Source organism: Phaenicophaeus curvirostris, chromosome Z (genome assembly GCF_032191515.1).
Source record: "Phaenicophaeus curvirostris isolate KB17595 chromosome Z, BPBGC_Pcur_1.0, whole genome shotgun sequence".
In the NCBI taxonomy this organism is placed as follows: domain Eukaryota; kingdom Metazoa; phylum Chordata; class Aves; order Cuculiformes; family Cuculidae; genus Phaenicophaeus; species Phaenicophaeus curvirostris.
Genome location: NC_091431.1, coordinates 26,944,371 through 26,964,777, shown reverse-complemented (window position 1 = coordinate 26,964,777; position 20,407 = coordinate 26,944,371). Strand labels below are relative to the sequence as shown.

The window sequence follows — 20,407 nt, the reverse complement described above, 5'->3', positions numbered from 1 at the left end:
TTCTTATTTTCATTTCCAGCATTCTAAAAGAAATCTGCAAAAAAAATTCTTATCTGTACCAGCTTGACGCATATATGCTCTGAGAAATAATGCAAGAATCTCTGCTGCCTGAAAACTTTTAATTAAAGCACAAATCCTTAAAAAATACATTTCAGATTTCAAAAATAGAGAACTTCTGGCTCTACATTTCAGGGGACTTCCTGTGGAACAACAGGAATTTTATTTCAGTTTTTGGGATGCTGTACCCACTAAAAAACACAGGTAAAACAGAACAACAGCATTCTAGTTAACTTGTTTCCCTCCACTATAATACCAGTTTTTGAAACAGGCATCACATTAAATAATATCCACTTGGATACTTACCATGAAAGTGAAAGTTCCCCAGAAGTAAAAACTAAATTTTCAGGAATGCTTCCTTTTGCATAAGAGTGGATGGTGGTCTAGTTTGGGCTTTAAAAAACAAGATCCAAACACAACAGCAAAAACATTGACACAGTCAGATAGTTAATCCTTATTTTACTTATATTAGAAAATGCAGAATTTGCACACCCCAAGCACAGCCTGTTTGACAAGCAGGTAAATCTTCCCTTGCTCCAAAGTTTTTATGACTGGAAAATCTTGATTCCTCTCTTCTAAGGTGATCCTTTCTAAACTTACATGAACATTAAACCACCTTTTCCTGACAAACCGGTTGACTGCTGAAGAGCGACTGATGGGTTCCGGCTGGGAAAACATTGATTTAAGCATAAACTGGCTATCAGTAGTTGAGTGGGTCAAATGGTGGTGTAAATGCTTCTCCCCGAGTTCTTTAGAGAAGGTGACTGTCCCCCTGAGACTGCCAGACCAGCACGGGGAGAGTGAATATGTGTATTGGCATAAGCCCCAGAGAACTGCCAGAATTTCAGAGAGCAAAGGGCTTGAGTGGGCATCAACCCTCCTATTTGCTCCCTGTGAGTGGGGACACCCTGTGTGGTGTGCTGCAGATACCATAGGGACAAGTAACAGGAATCACACTGGTATTGTGACTGAACTGTGTATTGTAATTGCTATATTTTGGAGTGTAACTTACAGTTATGCAACAAGCGGGATAAAGTGGTAAATCACAAACTCATGCCATGACAGGAGATTATCCTTGGCAGTAGTTGTTATTATTATGCAAGCAAATCCAAACTGATTGCTGCCAACAGCATGAGACAGACATGCAAATGCTGAAGCCGACCAATGCTCGGCATTAGAGCTTGCTTTTACCTTCACTAGTGCTTTCTCTTAAGGTGGCAGGGCAGTTCCATGGTGTTCTGCAAAGTGTAAGGCCTCAGCCTCATTACCCCTCCTTCAAACAGTTTCTCTCTAGATGCACTTGTGTTTTTCCCCAGGTTTCAGTTCTGCCATTACCAGATTAATTTTTCACTGTTCTTCCCAAAATGTCAAGTTCCTAGGACTCAATCTCTGTTCAGTACTCACAACAGGTGACATTTATCATGCTACTAGCTGCTTTTTGTCCACCTCTTCCAACATAATCTCTGTTTTTAAGTGAACTGTTACTCAACGTTGGTTTGTTGGGTTTTCTTCACTCTTATATGAAGGGCTCCTTTCCTACCAAACACTGATAAGACCTGTTCTAGCCTATGGTCTTCTGTCATTTCAGTGGAAGCTTCATTTCTCCCACAATAGCTTCCAAGGTTCAGAGCCTTTGCTAAAGGCACAAAAACCTCTAAAAATGGCATTGAGTATGTAAGTAACAGAAATACAAGCGAACTAGTAATAAGAACAGCATTCCTAGATCATGTGAACTTACTTTTTTCTCTTGCCAGCACAGGATAAAACTTACTGGTTTTATTGTTCTTGTTCCTGCTATTTTTAGCTTTTGGCAAAGATATCATGGTAATTGAATGACATTATGAAAAAGCTCGGTATCTTTCATTCAAATAAATAGTAAATACTGCAAATCTAGACAGAGGAACTACCATTGCTAAAAGAAGATAGCAGCTTACAGTTCTGTTGACTACCTGTAAAACACTGTAGAAACAACAGAACACAGAACATGTATATTCATACTGACTACCCAAAAACTTTATTCAATTCATTAAGGGCTAGTTTGTTTCAAACATAAGACTGCAATTAAGTGTGATGCAGTATCTAAAGCTACTCTGAAGATGCAGTAACTGTGCAGTGTTTGTTGCATCACATCTTCAAAAAGGCATTTGTTTGCAGACGAACAAAACACAGCTGAAGATTTAATGTATTTCACATTAAATTCTAAGTAACATTGCCAAAGTGCAGCAGTTGTCACTACTTCCAACGGTTAAAGAATTTCCCCATCCAAGCACAAACTCTTCAGTACTTGCCCAGCATACCTTACTGAAAGTTATTCAGTGATTGAAAAGCACTTTTTCTTCAAAGGTAACTGTGTTTCGCGTTCAATTGTTCCAGTGAAAATGAGTCAGTGTTACATTATTTTAAACACTGCATGTATATGGGTTTTTTTTGGTATGTGTACATGTACACGTGTGTGCGACAGCTCTGAAGGGATTGTGTATCTCAACGACGTGTGTACTAGGGCCCAAAGGCTATGGGTATCCTCAGCCCTGTTTTCACATGAAAGAATGTAACCAGAGCTGAAGGTTCATCTCCCATGGGCTCAATTGCCTAACATTTCTATTTATCAAAAGTTTATTACCAAGGCTTTTTACTTCTGAGTCTTTAGTTATTTTTTAGTATTGTATTCTTCTCCTTTCTCCCTTAAAGGTACTTTTATAGTGATATAATCTTCCCAATCCTGTACCATGGTACTAGAATCATTAGAATAACCAGGTTGGAAGAGACCCACCGGATCATCGAGTCCAACCATTCCTATCAAACACTAAACCATGCCCCTTAGCACCTCGTCCACACGTGCCTTAAACACCTCCAGGGAAGGTGAATCAACCACCTCCCTGGGCAGCCTGTTCCAGTGCCCAATGACCCTTTCTGTGAAGAAATTTTTTCTAATGTCCAGCCTAAATCTCCCCTGGCAGAGCTTGAGGCCATTCCCGCTTGTCCTGTCCCCTGTCACTTGGGAGAAGAGGCCAGCACCCTCCTCTCTACAACCTCCTTTCAGGTAGTTATAGAGAGCAATGAGGTCTCCCCTCAGCCTCCTCTTCTCCAGGCTAAACAACCCCAGCTCTCTCAGCTGCTCCTCGTAAGACCTGTTCTCCAGCCCCTTCACCAGCTTCATTACTCTTCTCTGGACTCACTCCAGAGCCTCAACATCCTTCTTGTGGTGAGGGGCCCAGAACTGAACACAGGATTCGAGGAGCAGTCTCACCAGTGCTGAGTACAAAGGGAGAATAACCTCCCTGGACCTGCTGGTCACGCCATTTCTGATACAAGCCAAGATGCCATTGGCCTTCTTGGCCACCTGGGCACACTGCTGGCTCATATTCAGTTGGCTGTCAACCAACACCCCCAGGTCCCTCTCCTCCAGGCAGCTTTCTAGATAGACTTCTAGTCTATAGCACTGCACAGGGTTGTTGTGTCCCAAGTGCAGGACCTGGCATTTGGCCTTGTTAAACCTCATGCCATTGGACTCTGCCCAGCGGTCCAGCCTGTTCAGATCCCTTTGCAGAGCCTCCCTACCCTCCAGCAGATCAACACTTCCACCCAGCTTAGTGTCGTCCGCAAACTTGCTAAGGGTGCACTCGATGCCTTCATCCAGGTCATTGATAAAGACATTGAACAGGGCTGGACCCAGCACTGAGCCCTGGGGAACCCCACTTGTCACTGGCCTCCAGCTGGATTTCACACCATTTCCCACCACTCTCTGGGCCTGGCCATCCAACCAGTTTTCCACCCAGGAGAGTGTGCGCCTGCCCAGGCCAGAGGCTGACAGTTTCCGAAGCAGAATGCTGTCAGAAACTGTGTCAAAGGCTTTACTCAAGTCCAGGAAGATACATCCACAGCCTTTCCTTCATCCAGCAGCCGAGTCACTTTGTCATAGAAGGCGATCAGGTTAGTTTGGCAAGACCTGCCTTTTGTGAACCCGTGTTGACTGGGCCTGAGCACCCGGTTCTCTTGCATGTGCTTCATGATAGCAGTCAAGATCACCTGCTCCATGACTTTCCCTGGCACTGAGGTCAGACTGACAGGCCTGTAGTTTCCAGGGTCCTCCCTGTGACCCTTCTTGTAGATGGGCACGACATCAGGCAGCCTCCAGTCCAGTGGAACTTCCCCAGTCTTCCAGGACTGTTGGAAGATGATGGAAAGGGGTTTGGCCAGCACATCCGCCAGCTCCTTCAATACCCTTGGATGAATCCCATCCGGCCCCATAGACTTGTGGGTGTCTAGTCGGGCTAGCAAGGCTCTGACCACCTCCTCTTGGATCACGGGAGCCTCATTTTGCTCCTCTAGCTCCTGGGTTTGTACACAGACGGAACGACTTTCTTTACAGCTAAAGACTGAGGCAAAGAAGGCATTAAGTACCTCAGCCTTTTCCTCATCCCCTGTCACTGTTGTTCCTTCTGCGTCCAATAGGGACTGTATGGTCTCCCTAGTCCTCCTTTTATTATTTATATATTTATAGAAGGATTTTTTGTTATCTTTCGCAGACTTTGCCAATCTGATTTCTAGTTGAGCCTTAGCCCTTCTGATTTTTTCTCTACACAATCTCACTTCCCTCCTGTAGTCCACCCAAGAGGCCTGTCCCCTCTTCCAGAGCCCATAAACATTTCTCTTCTTTGTGATAGAAGAAGGGGAGAAAACCAGCTTGGTTGAACAGAGAGAGCTTGAGTGATATCAAGAGGGGGCTGGAGAACAAGTCTTACGAGGAGCAGCTCAGAGAGCTGGGGTTGTTTAGCCTGGAGAAGAGGAGGCTGAGGGGAGACCTCATTGCTCTCTATAACTACCTGAAAGGAGGTTGTAGAAAGGAGGGTGCTGGCCTCTTCTCCCAAGTGACAGGGGACAGGAGAAGAGGAAATGGCCTCAAGCTCCGCCAGGGGAGGTTTAGGCTGGACATCAGGAAAAATTTTCACAGAAAGGGTCATTGGGCACTGGAACAGGCTGCCCAGGGAGGTGGTTGATTCACCTTCCCTGGAGGTGTTTAAGGCACGTGTGGACGAGGTGCTAAGGGGCATGGTTTAGTGTTTGATAGGAATGGTTGGACTCGATGATCTGGCGGGTCTCTTCCAGCCTGGTTATTCTATGATTCTATGATTCTATACCACTCAAGATCTGTCTGTTCAACCAAGCTGGTTTTTTCCCCTGCCGGCTTTTTTTCCGGAACATGGGGATGGCTTTCTCCTGAGCTGCTAGGATTTCCTTTTTGAAGAGCTCCCAGCCCTCATGGGCTCCCTTGCCCTTGAGTACTGTCTCCCATGAGACTTTGCCAACCAGCCTTCTGAAGAGTTCAAAGTCTGCCCTCTGGAAATTTAATGCTCCATCCTCTTCACCTAGAACTGAAAACCCTATCATCTCATGATCGCTTTGTCCTAGGCGCCCACCTACTGCCACATCCCCCACAAGGCCTTCTCTGTTCACAAACAGCAGGTCTAGGAGGGCACCCTCCCTTGTTGGTTCATTCACCAGCTGTGCAAGGAAGTTGTCTTCCACGCACTCCAGGAACCTCCTAGACTGCTTCCTTTCTGCTCTATTGTACTTCCAGCAGATATCAGGCAGATTGAAGTCTCCCACAAGAACGAGAGGCATTGATCTAGAGGTTAACCCCAGCTGTTTATAGAAGAGCTCATCAGCTGCTTCTCCTTGGCTGGGCAGTCTGTAACAGACTCCCATCACAAAATCTACCTTCTGGTGGGCTCCTCTGATTTTAACCCACAGGCACTCAATCTACTCATCACCACAATCCATCTCAACAGTGTCCATGTCCTCCCTTACAAAGAGGGCTACCCTGCCTCCTCTCCTACCCTTCCTATCCCACCTCAAGAGTTTGTACCCCACCATAGCTGCACTCCAGTTATATGAGTCATCCCACCACATTTCCGTGACGGCAACGACATCATAGGCTTCTTGCCCTATGACAGCTTCCAGCTCTTCCTTCTTATTACCCGTGCTGCGTGCATTGGTGTACATTTGAGACATTCTAATTGAAACAGCACCTCACATTTACTTAATACCATAAAACTACGAGTTGCTTTAAGTACCTGGTGATCTATAAGCTTTATGGAGCAGAGACTTTCTTATTTGTCAGTAGTCAGTTGCACCTATCCTGACAGAGTCCTAGATAATGATGAGGCCCTGGATGACACATGCTGAACTGAGCAGTGCTCATGTTCAGCAGAAACACAAAATGTAATCTGTGCTAATTGGTGACATCCTGATGAACCTTCACCCACTGCAAGAAATTCCTGCTAATCTACCATACAACACAGGAAAGTGTAAAAAAGCAAAATTATCCTCAACATAGTTCTCAACAAAGCCACTTCAATACTTAATGTGTGCAGCAAGACAAAGGCTAGCCTCCAGTGCCCACAAAGGGCTAGTGAAGTGGTACAGGCTATCCTTGTGGGGTAAATGCAGCTCTGCAGAACTCCAGGCAGTGCCTACAGAGTTACCATAGCAGTGTGGTTTCACCTCAATAGGTATGTATGTACGTATGTTGTGGTATTTTTAGGGAAAAAGCCCACAACCTAAATGGAAACAGTTCTCTCAGAGTGAAATCACAGCAAAGACAAGATACAGAGAAATCATCATGATGTAGTCACTCAAGGTCAGGCATGCAATGCCCACACCCTTGCCATTGGAAGAGATCGCTATCTAGGTGATAAAATATGTCCCAGAAAGCAGTGTTAGACTAAATATTCATTAATGTAGCTCTGCATCTAATTTATAAATTAACTTGCCAGATGTTTGGCAGTAGTTTATGGATGGCAGCCATAATTTTTATAAGAGCACAAAAGATGTGCTTGCAAGTTCAGATCTATCACTGTGGGATTGGCGGACACAGGTGCTTCCCATCAGCCCCAGCTGCAAAAGTATTATCCCCAGCTAATACAACACTTCCATACGTCAGAGGATATATCATGATGACATGGTTCCTTCACCTGTATCAGAGACTGTGTTCTTCTCCCACAAAAGTTTCTGATCATATGCTTGTAAACAGAATCTGTTCTGTTGAATAGATCTAACCTATTATAAATACAAATGTAGCCAGGGAAAGAACTGTGGAAGAAATTTTATACCTCTAAACAAACATCAACACAAAAGAAGAAAGCATTTTTCTCTCATCAATTTTTACATGTGGAAATGAAGGACTATTTTCCAAATTAGAAACTACCATGGACCCCTGGGAATCTGTACCTCCGTAAAAACAGGAAGATTTAATAGAGAAAGGGTAGATTTTCATTTAAAGAGGGAGTTTGTAAGTGTTCCCAGAACATTCATTAAGCACCAGTTGAAATGAATTAATCTAGGCCACATTTCATCATAAATGTTAAACACGTACTCATCTCAAGCTGTAAAGTCATCCCAAATTCACAGGTATTTTCTCTGCTGTCATTGTCTGGGATGAAGTTTACAGCTCACAAGAATTCTCTAGCTATTTCTTTTTCATCTTTAGAAAAACAAAACTGTATTAACAAAATGTGCACACACCATGTTCTCATTTCAGGCCTCTACGTCCCTTGGAGACTCAGGATGCAGTGATAATCTGTTATACTGGTTCAATCTTCTTATACCCCTAAAGGTGGCTACAAGCAAATAGTGCTAAAAAACCCACCATATTTACAGACAGTTAGTTTTCTTCTTCAGTAATTCAGGTGTGCCATATTCAGAGGAGCTGGGCACATGGGCAAAGACTTCATTTAAATACAATTATACCAACTTTTTTGTGAGGCTTCCCTCTACATTTAATCTGTAAAAGGCCCAAATTTACGTTAAATAATTGGAAGCTTGAACCTTTTCTCTGCTGTGAATGATGACTTGAATCAAAACAGAGGAGGTGAAAGTGAGAGAAGAAGCAAGGCAGAAAGCTCAAAGAAAATCAGCTTTTCTGCCAAAAAAAAGTTAACCTGGCACAAATGTACATATGTACATTGCAGTGTGAACCTATAGCTGGCATTGTGTCTTGTGCTCTTCATAGTCCTTATTATGAAGAAAAACCTTGTGTTCCAGAAAAATCTTCTATCAATTGACTGTTCCTGGCTTCCCAAAATTCCTCCTCAGAATGTCTGATTTTAAAGCAGCCACAATGTTAATACAAAATGCCTATGTTAAGTGACTCAAAATTTCTACCCTGTTGGCTTCAAGGAATTATACTAACAGCATGCATGCCATAACCACTGGTTTCTGTGGCAGAGTGACTGTCCTACCATGCCAGTATTACCTTGTTCCTCACCTGCAGCATAACGAGAAAATTGGGTTTTCACAATGCATCTCTTCAGTCTCTACAAATAAATGCCATCAAGCAGAGTATGTCATAATTAGTTATGTCATTCATAATTCTTTCTTCTCCTCACCATATAGCCATGCTTAAAAAAAAAGAGAGTTTTACCATTTGCAGATATTAGTAACAGAATATAGAACTACACTACTCATTTTCCTTTAAATCTGTAATCACTCTTCCTTAACCAAAAGGCTACTTCCAAAGTCAACCATATGTTGAGATATGCTACGTCCAAAAATCATAACTGTATCTGTACAGCTGCCACTCTTTTGCTTTCTCCCATGCTATTCCCACTATTAGTACAGAGCCCTCTAGCACACTGGTGTCAGCCATTTTTGAGAGAGATATGACTCCTTTCTTCTGCAGTCCCTTGTACAAGCCAGATGCTTGAAATAACCTTTATATTCCAGAATATACTCATGGAGTTTCTATTATGGTTTGTTCTTTATCATGTAATTTTTATTCTCAAAAGTGTTTCATAGACTGCCCCTAATACCCACAGGCTAGAAACTTTCAAAACTGCCTTTTGATACAGCAATCCATTCTGTGTGCCTGGATGAAGATATCAAAATTTGGCCTCTGTTGACAAATGCAGCTTTCCCCAAGCATCATTAGACATATGCCAGTTCTGGCATACAAATGTGTTTTAGAATTGCCGACCTACGCAGCTCCATCTCAATTCACATTACTACTCAGTTAGCATGGAGCAGAAATGAAGCTATTGTAATAAGAGAAGTTCAACACAGTCCTTGCACAAAAGCAACCTGGAGCATAAGACATCTGCAAACCACAACACATGCAGCACATTTTGAATTGTTGGACTAGGGCCTATCAGGAACCCAGAGCTGGCACAGGGGACAGAAGCCCTAAAGTGGAGCAGTAGACTGGAGACAAGAAGAAGGCCTGGACTGCTGACAGCAGTGTCAATAATGATATAGTGCTTTCTTTCTATTTTAATTGATGCTAACTTTCATCTGCCATTATCATAGATTGAAATAACCATTAGATCTCTCATTTTTGCCTGCCATCCTTGATGCCTGCAAGGATAACTCTCCAAGAAGCTTCAGGCCTGTTCCTTACACATATCTCATCACCAATACTCAGTATTGCAAAGTGACTTTTATATATACGTGTATATATACACAAGCTGCTTTCTACATTGTATTTGAAGGAAGGAATTCAGGGAAGGGGGAAAAAAAAAAAAAAAAGGGATGCAGAAAGTTGCTATCATTTAGGATGATCTAGTAGCTCATAACACCTGAAAAGATAGCCTGCCCACCCCCTTCGTTCAGTGCCTGGCTCCATGGCACAGATCCCCTCAAACCCCCACATTAGCTCCAGTGCTCACTGGACTTTTTGCTGAGATGCTTCAATTCATAAACCAGAAAATTAGCCCAGGAAAAAAAGGTATATAGGTTTATTCCAGGTTAACAATGGATTCAGCTCCAATAAGAGGTTAAACATCTATAGAGCCAGTGCAAATATCAGCATATGCTTGACTTGGGAGTTAGCCTTCTAACAATGGCTCAGCTTTAGCATGTAGCTTCATTGTAAAGAAATGCTAGCATCCTCAATTAGCTTGAAGGTCAAAGGTCAAACTTATACAAGGGTTTCTATTCATGTCTGCCTGGGTTATGCATCTCCATGCCTGAATTAGGTTGCAGGATCACCACTTTATCTGGGACGCCTTCAAAGCTTCTATGAAATTCTTAGTTTGTACCATGCCACATACACCCAGAAGGATTCCTGTGGTCATATCCTACTGCAGCCCTGTGAACAACAGGGTAAGCCATATTTTTGAATGAAAATAACAGGGGAAACACCTGACAGTAATTCAGCCTTTGAATTGTTTCTGTCCTTTCTGCTAGGGTGGATCACCTGACTGATTGAAAATTTCATTCTGGTTTCCGATGACAGCACCAAACAAGACTACTGAGCCAGGTCAAAATATGCCATTAAACTCTAGCAGTTGTGTTTTGTATATGGAGAAGACAGATTTTCAGATAGATGCCTAAGGTAATTTAGCAAGAGAGCTATAGCTTGAATGCATGACTGCACTAATACCATTTCCCCAGATGGCCCCTTAGTAAGACAGCACAAGACTTGGTAAGCTTTATGCAGCCAAAACCAGCCCATTCTTAAACCTGAAATGTTGACATACTTTCCTGAATTGTGGACAAGACAGAAACACACTCCTGATAGCATGTGGAGGAGAAAAGCATTCAGCCAAAAATGTGGTAGAACTCAGCACTACTAACACTACAAAAAGTACTCTGTGGCTCTCTGCAGCACTTAGGGTAGTTAAAAGTATCATTTCTTCAAACCTCAAAATAAATAATCGTGTAAGACTTCCTTTTCCCAGTACTTCCTTCATCAATGAAACACTAAAACTTCTTTTATTTGAAGCAGAAAAAAAAGAAGTCTCTGTCTTACACACTCTTGCTTGTGTTGATTCATTTGCCAAAGAACCTTTCCTTCAGAAGAAGGTAACTGGGATTTTCTCATCACTTCCCCTGTGTACTGGCAGAATATTATGGTGGGATTTTTACTGTATACAAAAGACATGAACTACATTAATTTTCACTACAAAATCCTTTCACTATCATTTTGATTTTATTAATCTTGTTTAATGACTAAATGTTAGACTCAGTAGAACGAAAACCTACAGGATGTTATCTTATGAAGCTGGTTTTAATACAGAAATTTATGTCAATCTGTGACAGACTATTACATATTTGTGCAATACCTGCATAAGACTCCCTCTCCAAGGGACTGCTGTAGCTGTTTCCTTTCATTCCATAATATCACTCCCATCTTGTTTGTACTAACATTCATCCATGCTGTCAGAGAGATGCAAGATGACTCCTCTACTCCTCTGTATTAGTCAGTACTAATAGAGTGAGAGCATAGAAGCTGGTATCATTACCACGTGGATGTATTGACTGTGGTTTATTTCCTATGGAGGAGAACACCAGTTTAAATCTATGAAGTGAAATCTATTTACAAATTCCACAGTCAATTTAATACGGTATAAATCATTTCCACTACAGAAAGGGATTGCCTGTCACACAGCCATGGCTGCTTATTCCTCCCTCCTGTATTTGCCGGCACTAGTGCTCATGTGGCAAATGACATAAGAGAACTGAACTGATCTAGCTGAAAACTAACCTTTTTTTTTCCCCTCCATCTGAGTTTTCATTCATGTAAATTCCCTGCTCCATCTCACTCATGGCTACACAAATAATTTTTGCAGTGTGAGGGAGCTAGTATGAACAAATAGACCATGGTGTTAGACCCTTTAGCAGCAGCAGCCCTTTATCCCATAGCATTAATCAAACCATTGTCAGTCACTATGCATTATCTTATTTTCCTACTTCTTACTTCTTCAAGTCAGTTAGTAGCTGATTCCAACTAAACAAATGTAACCATTCTTAACCTGGATTGAAAAAGCCTGCCTGGGGCATTTATACTTCTCATGTGTATGTATGAAGTGGAGATCACACAGAGGCACAAGAGCTTTCACTGGTTCAAATGAGAAGTATAAATGCCCCAGGCAGGCTTTTTCAATCCAGGTTAAGAATGGTTACATCTGTAGCACCATAAAAATCATTCAGTCCAACTGTGTAGTCCACTTGCACATTTTGAAACAGTGCCAGAAGATGTAGGCTAAAGACCTATAGACCCCTGGATAAGCACAAGAGGCATTGTGAGGACTAATAAAGTAACAACATGTTTTCCTACCAACTTTATCCATATAGGATGCTTGACCTGCTTTTGGAACTAACAGTACTGGAGGCCCCTAACTAATGGTTAACCATGTCCTATGTACACAGGGCTTAACTGAAATGCTCAGGACCAGGTTTTTGCTTGGCTCCACTCTTATCTTCCTTAAGTTGGCAAATAGGCTGTGTCTACCTTTGCTGCAGCTCCTTGCAAATCCCTGGGAAGAAACAATCACTTTCTGGCAGATTCTGTTAACAACAAACAGCAGTGCTTTTCCACAGTGTCACACCAATCTCATCTCTTTAGGGCATTAAGGCAACAGCAGCATCTGAGCAGTTTAAGTTGTCCTTCCAATGTGTGCCTTGCTGGTGAAGCTGTAGGGAGTGGGAAGGAAGAAACAAGGTATCACAGTGAGAAATGTTTAGGTACTACTTTACAGTTCCAGAGGTTGTTAGCTCTTGCAGTTATACAGGTGACTTCTAATCTTAAACAAATAGCCCAGGGTGTGAAAATTGATCAATATTTGTTTACCAGCATCCCAATTTTGACTTAAAAGTGATACTACCATTTAGGCCAAATAGAAAATGAGTATTTTGTTCCTAGAACAAATGTAACTGCAGCTGTTCTTTTTAAACGTAAAATAGTAACTGAATTATACAGCTAGAGAACTCAAATGAAAGCAGGACAGTTTGGATTGTATTTTCCACAAGTAAGCTCTTTCAGGATAAGAGGGAATGGCCTCAGGTTCCACCAGGGGAGGTTCAGGCTGGATATTAGGAAAAAATTTTTTACGGAAAGGGTCATTGGGCACTGGAACAGGCTGCCCAGGGAGGTGGTTGAGTCACCTTCCCTGGAGGTGTTTAAAGGACGGGTGGGTGAGACGCTGAGGGGCATGGCTTATTGATTGATAGGAATGGTTGGACTCAATGAACCAGTGGGTCTTTTCCAAGCTAGTGATTCTGTGATTCTATAACTCTATACTTCATTTTAAAGAAAAAAAGCTTTGTCAATACATGTAAAAATGATACCTCTTTCATTTTGTGTGAAACATCTTGCAGTCCTAATTCAGAACAGCATTGGTCCTCACAACAGTACTCGAATACACAGTTTTAAGCAAGTCCCTAAACTTTAACACACACCTATTTCAGAAGTTCTTGTGAATCGCATCAGATTGAAGCAAACAGAATAATGGTGAGAGTAAACTGTCCCTTCAAAATCGTTGCTATTTTAGACAGGAAAAGCAAAATCCCTTCCTGAATTAACGTGTTGTGATTTTTATCATAACATTCCTTCTACTATATATCATGCCTACAAGGGTTAGCATATGAATTCTTCTAGTGCTGATTCAGCTGGATTGCATACAAACACGCTTCACAGTTTCTCAGTTCCAAAAGACATAATACTTTGGTACAAATCTGAAACAAGAACAGCTGAATTTAAATCAAATTAAATTAGTAACAAAATAAAACACACCATGAAACAAGTTACCATGAAGCTAAAGGAGTTAGCCTACATCTACAGGAGAAGAGCTGAGCTTAGATCAGAGTCAGTAGTGGTACCAGCACTGAGAATGCCTTATCCACTAAGATTGATGTAGCCCAGCAGACCACTCCTTGCAAGCATTCCCTGCACAAACAGCCATTTCACATCTCCAGCCATGCACTTCTATCCTCTTGTTGGAGATCACTGTCCCCATAGGAGACATGAAAGAGAATGTCCTCAGAATACCCTCCATCTGCTTTAGTGCCAGAGGGATTGGATTAATTTGGACAGCTCTCTTTGAAGATTAAACCAGCCTTTGTACTAAATCAGATGAGCAGTGTTCACAGCTTCCAAATGGTTAGTTTAGATGGGGCAAAGCTGGCAAGTGTCAGCCACAGGAGGTTACAAACAAGAGATGACAATATCTTTGGCCAATACAGCCATTTCTTCAGTGAAGGTCTGACACGTATGTCTGATGTGATCACGTATATCATAGAATCATAGAATCATTAGGGTTGGAAGGGACCTTAAAGATCATTTAGTTCCAACCTCCTGCCATGGGCAGGGACATTCCACTAGATCAGGCTGCCCAAGGCCCCATCCAACCTGGCCTTGAACACCGCCAGGGATGAGGCATCCACACCTTCCCTTGGCAACCTGTTCCATTGTCTCATCACTCTCATGGTGAATAAATTCTTCCTTATATCAAGCCTAAATCTGCCCCTCTTCAGTTTATACCCATTTCCCCTTGTCCTGTCACCACAAGCCTTTATGAATAGTCCCTCTCCAGCTTTCTTTTAGGCCCCTTTCAGGTACTGGAAGGTCACTATAAGATCTACTTGGAGCCTCCTCTCCTCCAGGTTTAACAACCCCAACTGTCTCAGCCTGTCCTCCTACAGAAGGTGCTCTTGGATCATCTTTGTAGCCCTCCTCTGGACCCATTCCAAAAGTTCCGTATCCTTCTTATGTTGAGGATTCCAGAACTGGACACAGTACTCCGGATGAGGTCTCAGATGGAGATTAGTGATGGCATCTCTCAGTCATGTGTTCTGGGACCAGTGTTGTTTAATATCTTCATCAATGATGTAGACAATGGGACCAGGTGCACCCTCACAATTTGTGGGTGATATCAAGCTGAGTGGTGAGGTTGATACCTCAGAGGGACCTGTGGGCTTCTGAAAGCCTCATGAGTTTCAACAAGGTGAAGTGCAATGTCCTGCACCTGGGTCAAGGCAACCCTCAGCAACAGTACAGGCTATGGGATGAAGGGATTGAGGACTGCTGCATGCAACAGCCTTCATTGAGAGGCTTTGGACCTCCTCGTTCTGTTCAAGCTTTCCTGGAGGACCTCACGGGTGTTTCAAGCTACAGGAAGATGTACTGGGGAAATCATGTTAGGTAAGGCTGCCTGAGCTGCCAGGGACCTTATCCTGCCAAGGACGCTTTTCCTTCTAGTAGTGCTTTTTTTTTTTTTGTTCATGATCAGGGCTGGGAGCTGAAAGGAATAAATGTGCCAGGAACTGCGGGTGAAGTGAAGGCTAATGTTTTCCTCTTGCTTTTCCTGCTTTTGTAACTGCTGGGAACAACCTAGTCGTGCTAAAGAAATTTACAGAAAGAGACTTTTTTGATTGATTGTCAACCAGCAAATTTATGGAATCGATAACTTTCTGGAAGTCTCCCTCCCTCCTCCCCCCAGTTTACCTCCCCAAGACACAATTTTCAAGCTTTAATTTGAGATTTTTTTGATGTGTTAATTCGATTACTGCTGGCATAAAATGTTTATAGTTCATAGTTATTACTAAAGATTGGAAAAGGCGCCTCCCCCCGTCCCCCATCTTCGGTTTAGTATCTTATTAGCACAAAGTTATTTCAGCTCTTTGGTTTTTTTCTAGGATCCTTTTCACTGTGACTCTGGTGTGCCAGGCTGTTCATTTAGGAAAAGGTAAGGAAAATTTCGTGTTTCGCCTCGCTTCCCCCACCCCCGGTGTTTCTTTTCTACATTTACACTATGTATGCTTTCATCGCAAGTTACCCTTTTCTGTCATATTTGCTCTTCTTCTCAAGGCCGTGAAAAAGAAGAACGTGAAGATTTGAACAATGTCAACGTCACAGCACAAAAGCAGCACCCTAAGAACGAGGGGAGTATTATAAATGCTCTCAATGACATGAATCAGAGTTACGAAAGCAGAAAGCAACAGAATTCCAGGGCATTTGTACCTTTCACTGGGATTACAGAGAGTAGGTAACATTATTTATTTAAAAGCAATTTTATAACATTTTTTAAACTATTATGTCACAGCAATGCTTCGATTTTTGTCCCGGAAGATTCCAGCCGGTTGGTTTTCTGTGACCACTCATTTAAATTATTCCCATGGCCACTTAAGAAATGGTGATAAAGACTTAAGATACAGATGGGGATCTCTTACTTGCAAAAAGTGGTAACGGAAACCAGGGAATTAAGAGGGATTGGTCTCCTGGATTTGCAAAAGCGTTTGTAAAATTCTGTTCATATTTTTTAAAATTCACCAATTTAATGACTAAAAAAAATAAAATAAAGTTAAGAGATTTCAGAAAGCAACAGTACTAACAACAACAAAAGCCACAGCAGAGAAACGTGTATTTCCTGCCACATATAAACTTTTAGACTGGTAATCCCAGGAGTTTGAGAAAGGTTAGACGTAGCTTTACCCTTCTCTCTCAAAAATTAGCAACTCTTCCCGGTAACAAAGCCCCGTTTCTTGGTGACTGAAAACTGCCTCGGTCAAAATGAAACATTTCTTTTGCTTGAATATCTGCTGCTGCTGCTACTGGACTTGCCAAGCATGGCTTCTTGACTGTTCTGTAATCCCTAGTAGTTTGCTTCTAATCCTTAACTAAACAAACTGGGTTTAACTGAACAAACACTCCTAACAGGCAGATAATTTTATTGTTTCTAAGGACAATAAAAGTAGATAGCCTTAAGATCCTTTGGCAACTGGACAGACCTGAGAGAACAAGTGAGAAAAAGAGGGGGGTTGGAGCCCCCTGGGATGATTGATAACCTCTGTAAGATTGTCTTGCAGGTAAAAAACTGAACAGACACTGCTGCCAAAATGGAGGGACTTGCATCCTAGGGGCTTTCTGTGCCTGCCCAAAGCATTTCACTGGCAGATACTGTGAACATGATGAGCGGCAAAGGTAAAAACCAGCCCAAACCCAGAGAATGTAAGCAAACTGCTCTAGATGGTTATTTTTTGTGTTGGGATCAAAGATGAACCAAACGTTTCCCTTGTCCTTGACAGCAACTGCGGCAGCATTGCCCACGGTGCCTGGGTGCTGAAGGGCTGTTGGCTGTGTCGGTGTGGCTATGGTACTCTGAACTGTCTCTCAGAAATAAAGCACAATAACTGTGGTAAGGAATAGTTAGCAACAATTTTTGTCTTGTGGGTAATAGAATTGCCTTCTGCAAAGGTGGGGTACTCCAAGGATGCTGTGTGTGCTCTGTTCTGACCTCTGTGGTGGCCTGCTTTGTTTCAGAGAATGCATCAGGGAAACACCATACTGTGTACAGTATATCACGTAAAATACTCTGGGATCTATATAATCCCGTGCAGTAAGAAACTTCCCCATTTTAATTGATAATTACAGGGATTAAATGTTTCTCTGTTCTGCAAAACCTGCACATGTCTATGACTTCCCACTTAACCAGGATGATTTGTACGACTGAACTACACCCAAGCATACAAAACTCTTTCTTATGTAAGGGAAAAGGAAGAAAAAAAAAAAAGTAGTATAAGCTAGAGTAGTAAAAGTAGAAACCAATATTACACTAGAGAAACAAGTATTGAAAACTTCCATACTCTTGCATAAGCTACCTAACACATAAATGGCAGATAACTAGTCTAAACCTTATTTTAAGACCTGTATTTTAATTTTCAAAATATTCAAATACAGAATTCTAAGACTAAGCACACTCTGCAAAAATTGTGTAGTCGGCATCAGCAGCACCCAAGTCTCCTCAGCTCTGTTATTTTAAGACAAGTTTTTATACATCAGCCTGTGAAAATCCCAATATAAAGGTTTGGGTATTTTTTAAAACAATGTGTCCACCAGTATAAAAGCTTGAAAGATTGCTTTACAGGTACTTATTTTCCAAGGAGAACTAGCTACTGAGATCCAGACTGTATTCAGTAGTCTGAGATTACTGTTTACTAATAAGTTTAGTATTATTTTATCTCCATTATAGTATATAACTCTGGGGCAAAGTTCTTGTCCTTGTCTAGCCATGACGTCTCAATCTCACCTTGGGCTGTAATATACTTTCAGTTGTGCCAGCATCAGCAGTTAGAAAACAACAGACCTAAATAGCGTCGAGATTCATTTGCACCCCAAGGAACTGATCTGATTCCTATCTGAGTGGCAGAGCATTGAAGCTGTGACTCCTGAGCAATGCCACCAATTCAGAAGTAAATACAAAATTCAAAACTTGAGACTCCTAGGTCCCCAGGATATGACCTGCTGTGTGATAAGCCCACAAGTCCAGAGAAGTGAATGCGAAAGAAAAGTGACATTCCTGTCTTTGTAATTACAGACAAAAAAAGAAAAAGGAAAAACAACAAAATCCACAAACCCCACCAAAACCAAAGGCCCACCACAAAAAATGCTTTTGCCTTGGAGTTTTCTGTATTGGCTAAGTATGTGAGGCACACAACTTACTCATTAAACTCTTCAGGAGAGTTAAATGCTCAAGTTCCCTTTGGTGTTCTCCTTTCAGTCAGCCCTATTGTTCCCCATTACAGGAGCAAAACTCCTTGTCTCTCCGTGCTCAAGTAAAAGCAGAATACTGCTTGAAGCTCTTGAGGTCAGTTTAACAAAGGCAATAAAGATGACAGTGAAAAATCATTTGTACGCTTCCTGAGCAGGCAGGCAGTGGCTTTCACATGCATCATGAGGGTATGGCTTTCTGCTTGTGTTAAAAAATGAAGTCCCTTACCTTCAAGGAAGGGTTAAAAGGCTATATGCAGACCTGAGTGCATACCTCTTGTGAAGATTTCCTCTTGCTTTTGCTTCGTATTTACTTCTGTTTATTCAGAGATTAATGCCTGCAAGAGCTGATAAGTGCTATCAGTTGGTCCTCAAACGATCATTGATGGGACATCTATTCACATTTCTCCCCGGAGAATAGCCTCTTAGATTGGCTTTAACAACTGATATCTTTACCTTAAGTACCTGTGAGATGTCGAGGACTTTCAAAGTATGTTGAGAATATTTGTTTAAAAATTTACACATTTCGTTCATTAACTATTTTATTTTCCTGATATTCTTTCAGAACTGAAATCAGAAAAGGAGGAATTTACCAGCCTATATTCTAATGGGCTAAGATTACAACACACAGTGTTTTCACTCGCTTGCCTGCTCTCTGTCCTCCTGGAGCTCTGCTGCTGGCAGTTGTGAAACTGGATAACAGAGGAAATATCTTAGGATGGATGTAACCCTCACCATAAGTCTTACAAATTTTTTTATCCTATGAGCTACAGAAGACAAGTCCACCTACATATTGGAGGCAGACTAAGATGTACTAGTTAATGCTGAAATGTTTGGATTGTTATAAATTAAGATTATATTAATGTGAAGTATTTATTATTATTTTATTACTATGATCAATGTATGATTCTTTAGTTCTAAAATACTCTTCTTCCAGTGGAAGCAAAATACCCCGATGTTCTATGCCTTAGGTACTGTAAGTTATAGTAATGTTCTTCATACACAGTTCAACTATTTTAACAAATAAAGCTGATTTCATGTCTGAAAGGTTTTTTATTTGGCTTTATTTAAACTTGGCAATTCTTATCTGCCATTTGTAACTGCATTGTATCCTGTAACAAAACAGTAAGAAAAGGACAGGATAGAATGAACAATCTGAAATTTGAAGAGATAAGGAGGAACTTAGGAGTACATTTTAAACCCTAATATACAGAAGCACTCCAAAAGTTATATAGTGTTTCAATTTTTATTATTACTTATTATAGTTTAATAGTATGCATGCATAATCTTTGGCAGGAAGCATCTTTTTCTTAACAACACATACCTGATACTTATTTGACTGTTGGGGGGGGTTATTTTGCTTCCTGGAAATATGAGCTCTTCTCAAAAAGACAATAAAGAACTTTTTCTGTAGGAAATCTGTCTTGATTTATATACTATTTAAATATGAGCATTCCTAGGCTGTCAAATAAAAAATGTTAAGAATGTATACCTGCATTTGTAATGCTATATAAGGCCAGAAACATGTTTGTTTAAAAAATACATTGCAAAGAGAAGCCTAAAATGTACCTTCATATTTTGAAGGTGGAGCTACCACAGAGGAACGATCAGGCTTGTAATTCTGTATGCCTAAGAGACATTATTGATACATAAAATTCTTAATGACTTCTAAAAGTTCAATATATTTAATTCTTAAAATTCCTGTATTAATCCCTTTGGTGCCGGAAAAGAAGAATCCAGTTATTAAACAGAGAAACGAGCAGCACCAACAAATCAAACTAATATTGTAGCTGCTTTTGAATCTACTCAGTAACATACTTTTATAGGGAGTCATTGTGTAAAAACATTCATATTAAATACTGCAAAGGATTCAGACTGCTCCTTTTCACATCTGAGACTTAAATGGAAAGGGTAAGTTTTCTCTCTTCACAAGATACACTAGACCAGGAATGATTCTTTTCTCATGATTTCCCACAAAGTTGTCCAAATTCATATGCTTATGTTTCCACAGACTTTGAAAAGGAGGTACCAGCTTAAGACAATTAAATAGCAAAGAGAACAGCTGGAGGAAAATAGTCACACCTTTAT

General features: G+C 41.3%; 2 protein-coding genes across 2 annotated transcripts in view; both read left to right on the top strand.

Moving 5' to 3' along the window:
* LOC138733740 (dual specificity protein phosphatase CDC14B-like) overlaps positions 1-693 on the top strand; it is a 58,569-nt gene extending 57,876 nt beyond the window's left edge. The window contains exon 15 of the mRNA XM_069881226.1: positions 20-693. The gene's annotated coding sequence lies outside the window, so the exon portion shown is untranslated. The remainder of the gene's footprint in view (positions 1-19) is intronic.
* Positions 694-14,861: 14,168 nt separating this feature from the next.
* LOC138733365 (cryptic protein-like) lies at positions 14,862-19,207 on the top strand. The gene is made up of 6 exons (XM_069880487.1): positions 14,862-14,974; positions 15,469-15,518; positions 15,641-15,814; positions 16,639-16,753; positions 16,858-16,967; positions 18,885-19,207. Exons 1-6 carry the CDS (start codon positions 14,862-14,864, stop codon positions 19,007-19,009), a joined length of 687 nt encoding a protein of 228 aa, XP_069736588.1. The 3' UTR covers positions 19,010-19,207.
* Positions 19,208-20,407: the final 1,200 nt, after the last annotated feature.

Excerpts from the sequence above, each read along its gene's own strand:
- LOC138733365 (XM_069880487.1), top strand. The coding sequence starts at position 14,862 with ATGCAACAGCCTTCATTGAGAGGCTTTGGACCTCCTCGTTCTGTTCAA. Across the intron at positions 15,815-16,638 it reads TTTCACTGGGATTACAGAGA|GTAAAAAACTGAACAGACAC; the intron begins GTAGGTAACATT and ends ATTGTCTTGCAG. Across the intron at positions 16,754-16,857 it reads GAACATGATGAGCGGCAAAG|CAACTGCGGCAGCATTGCCC; the intron begins GTAAAAACCAGC and ends TGTCCTTGACAG.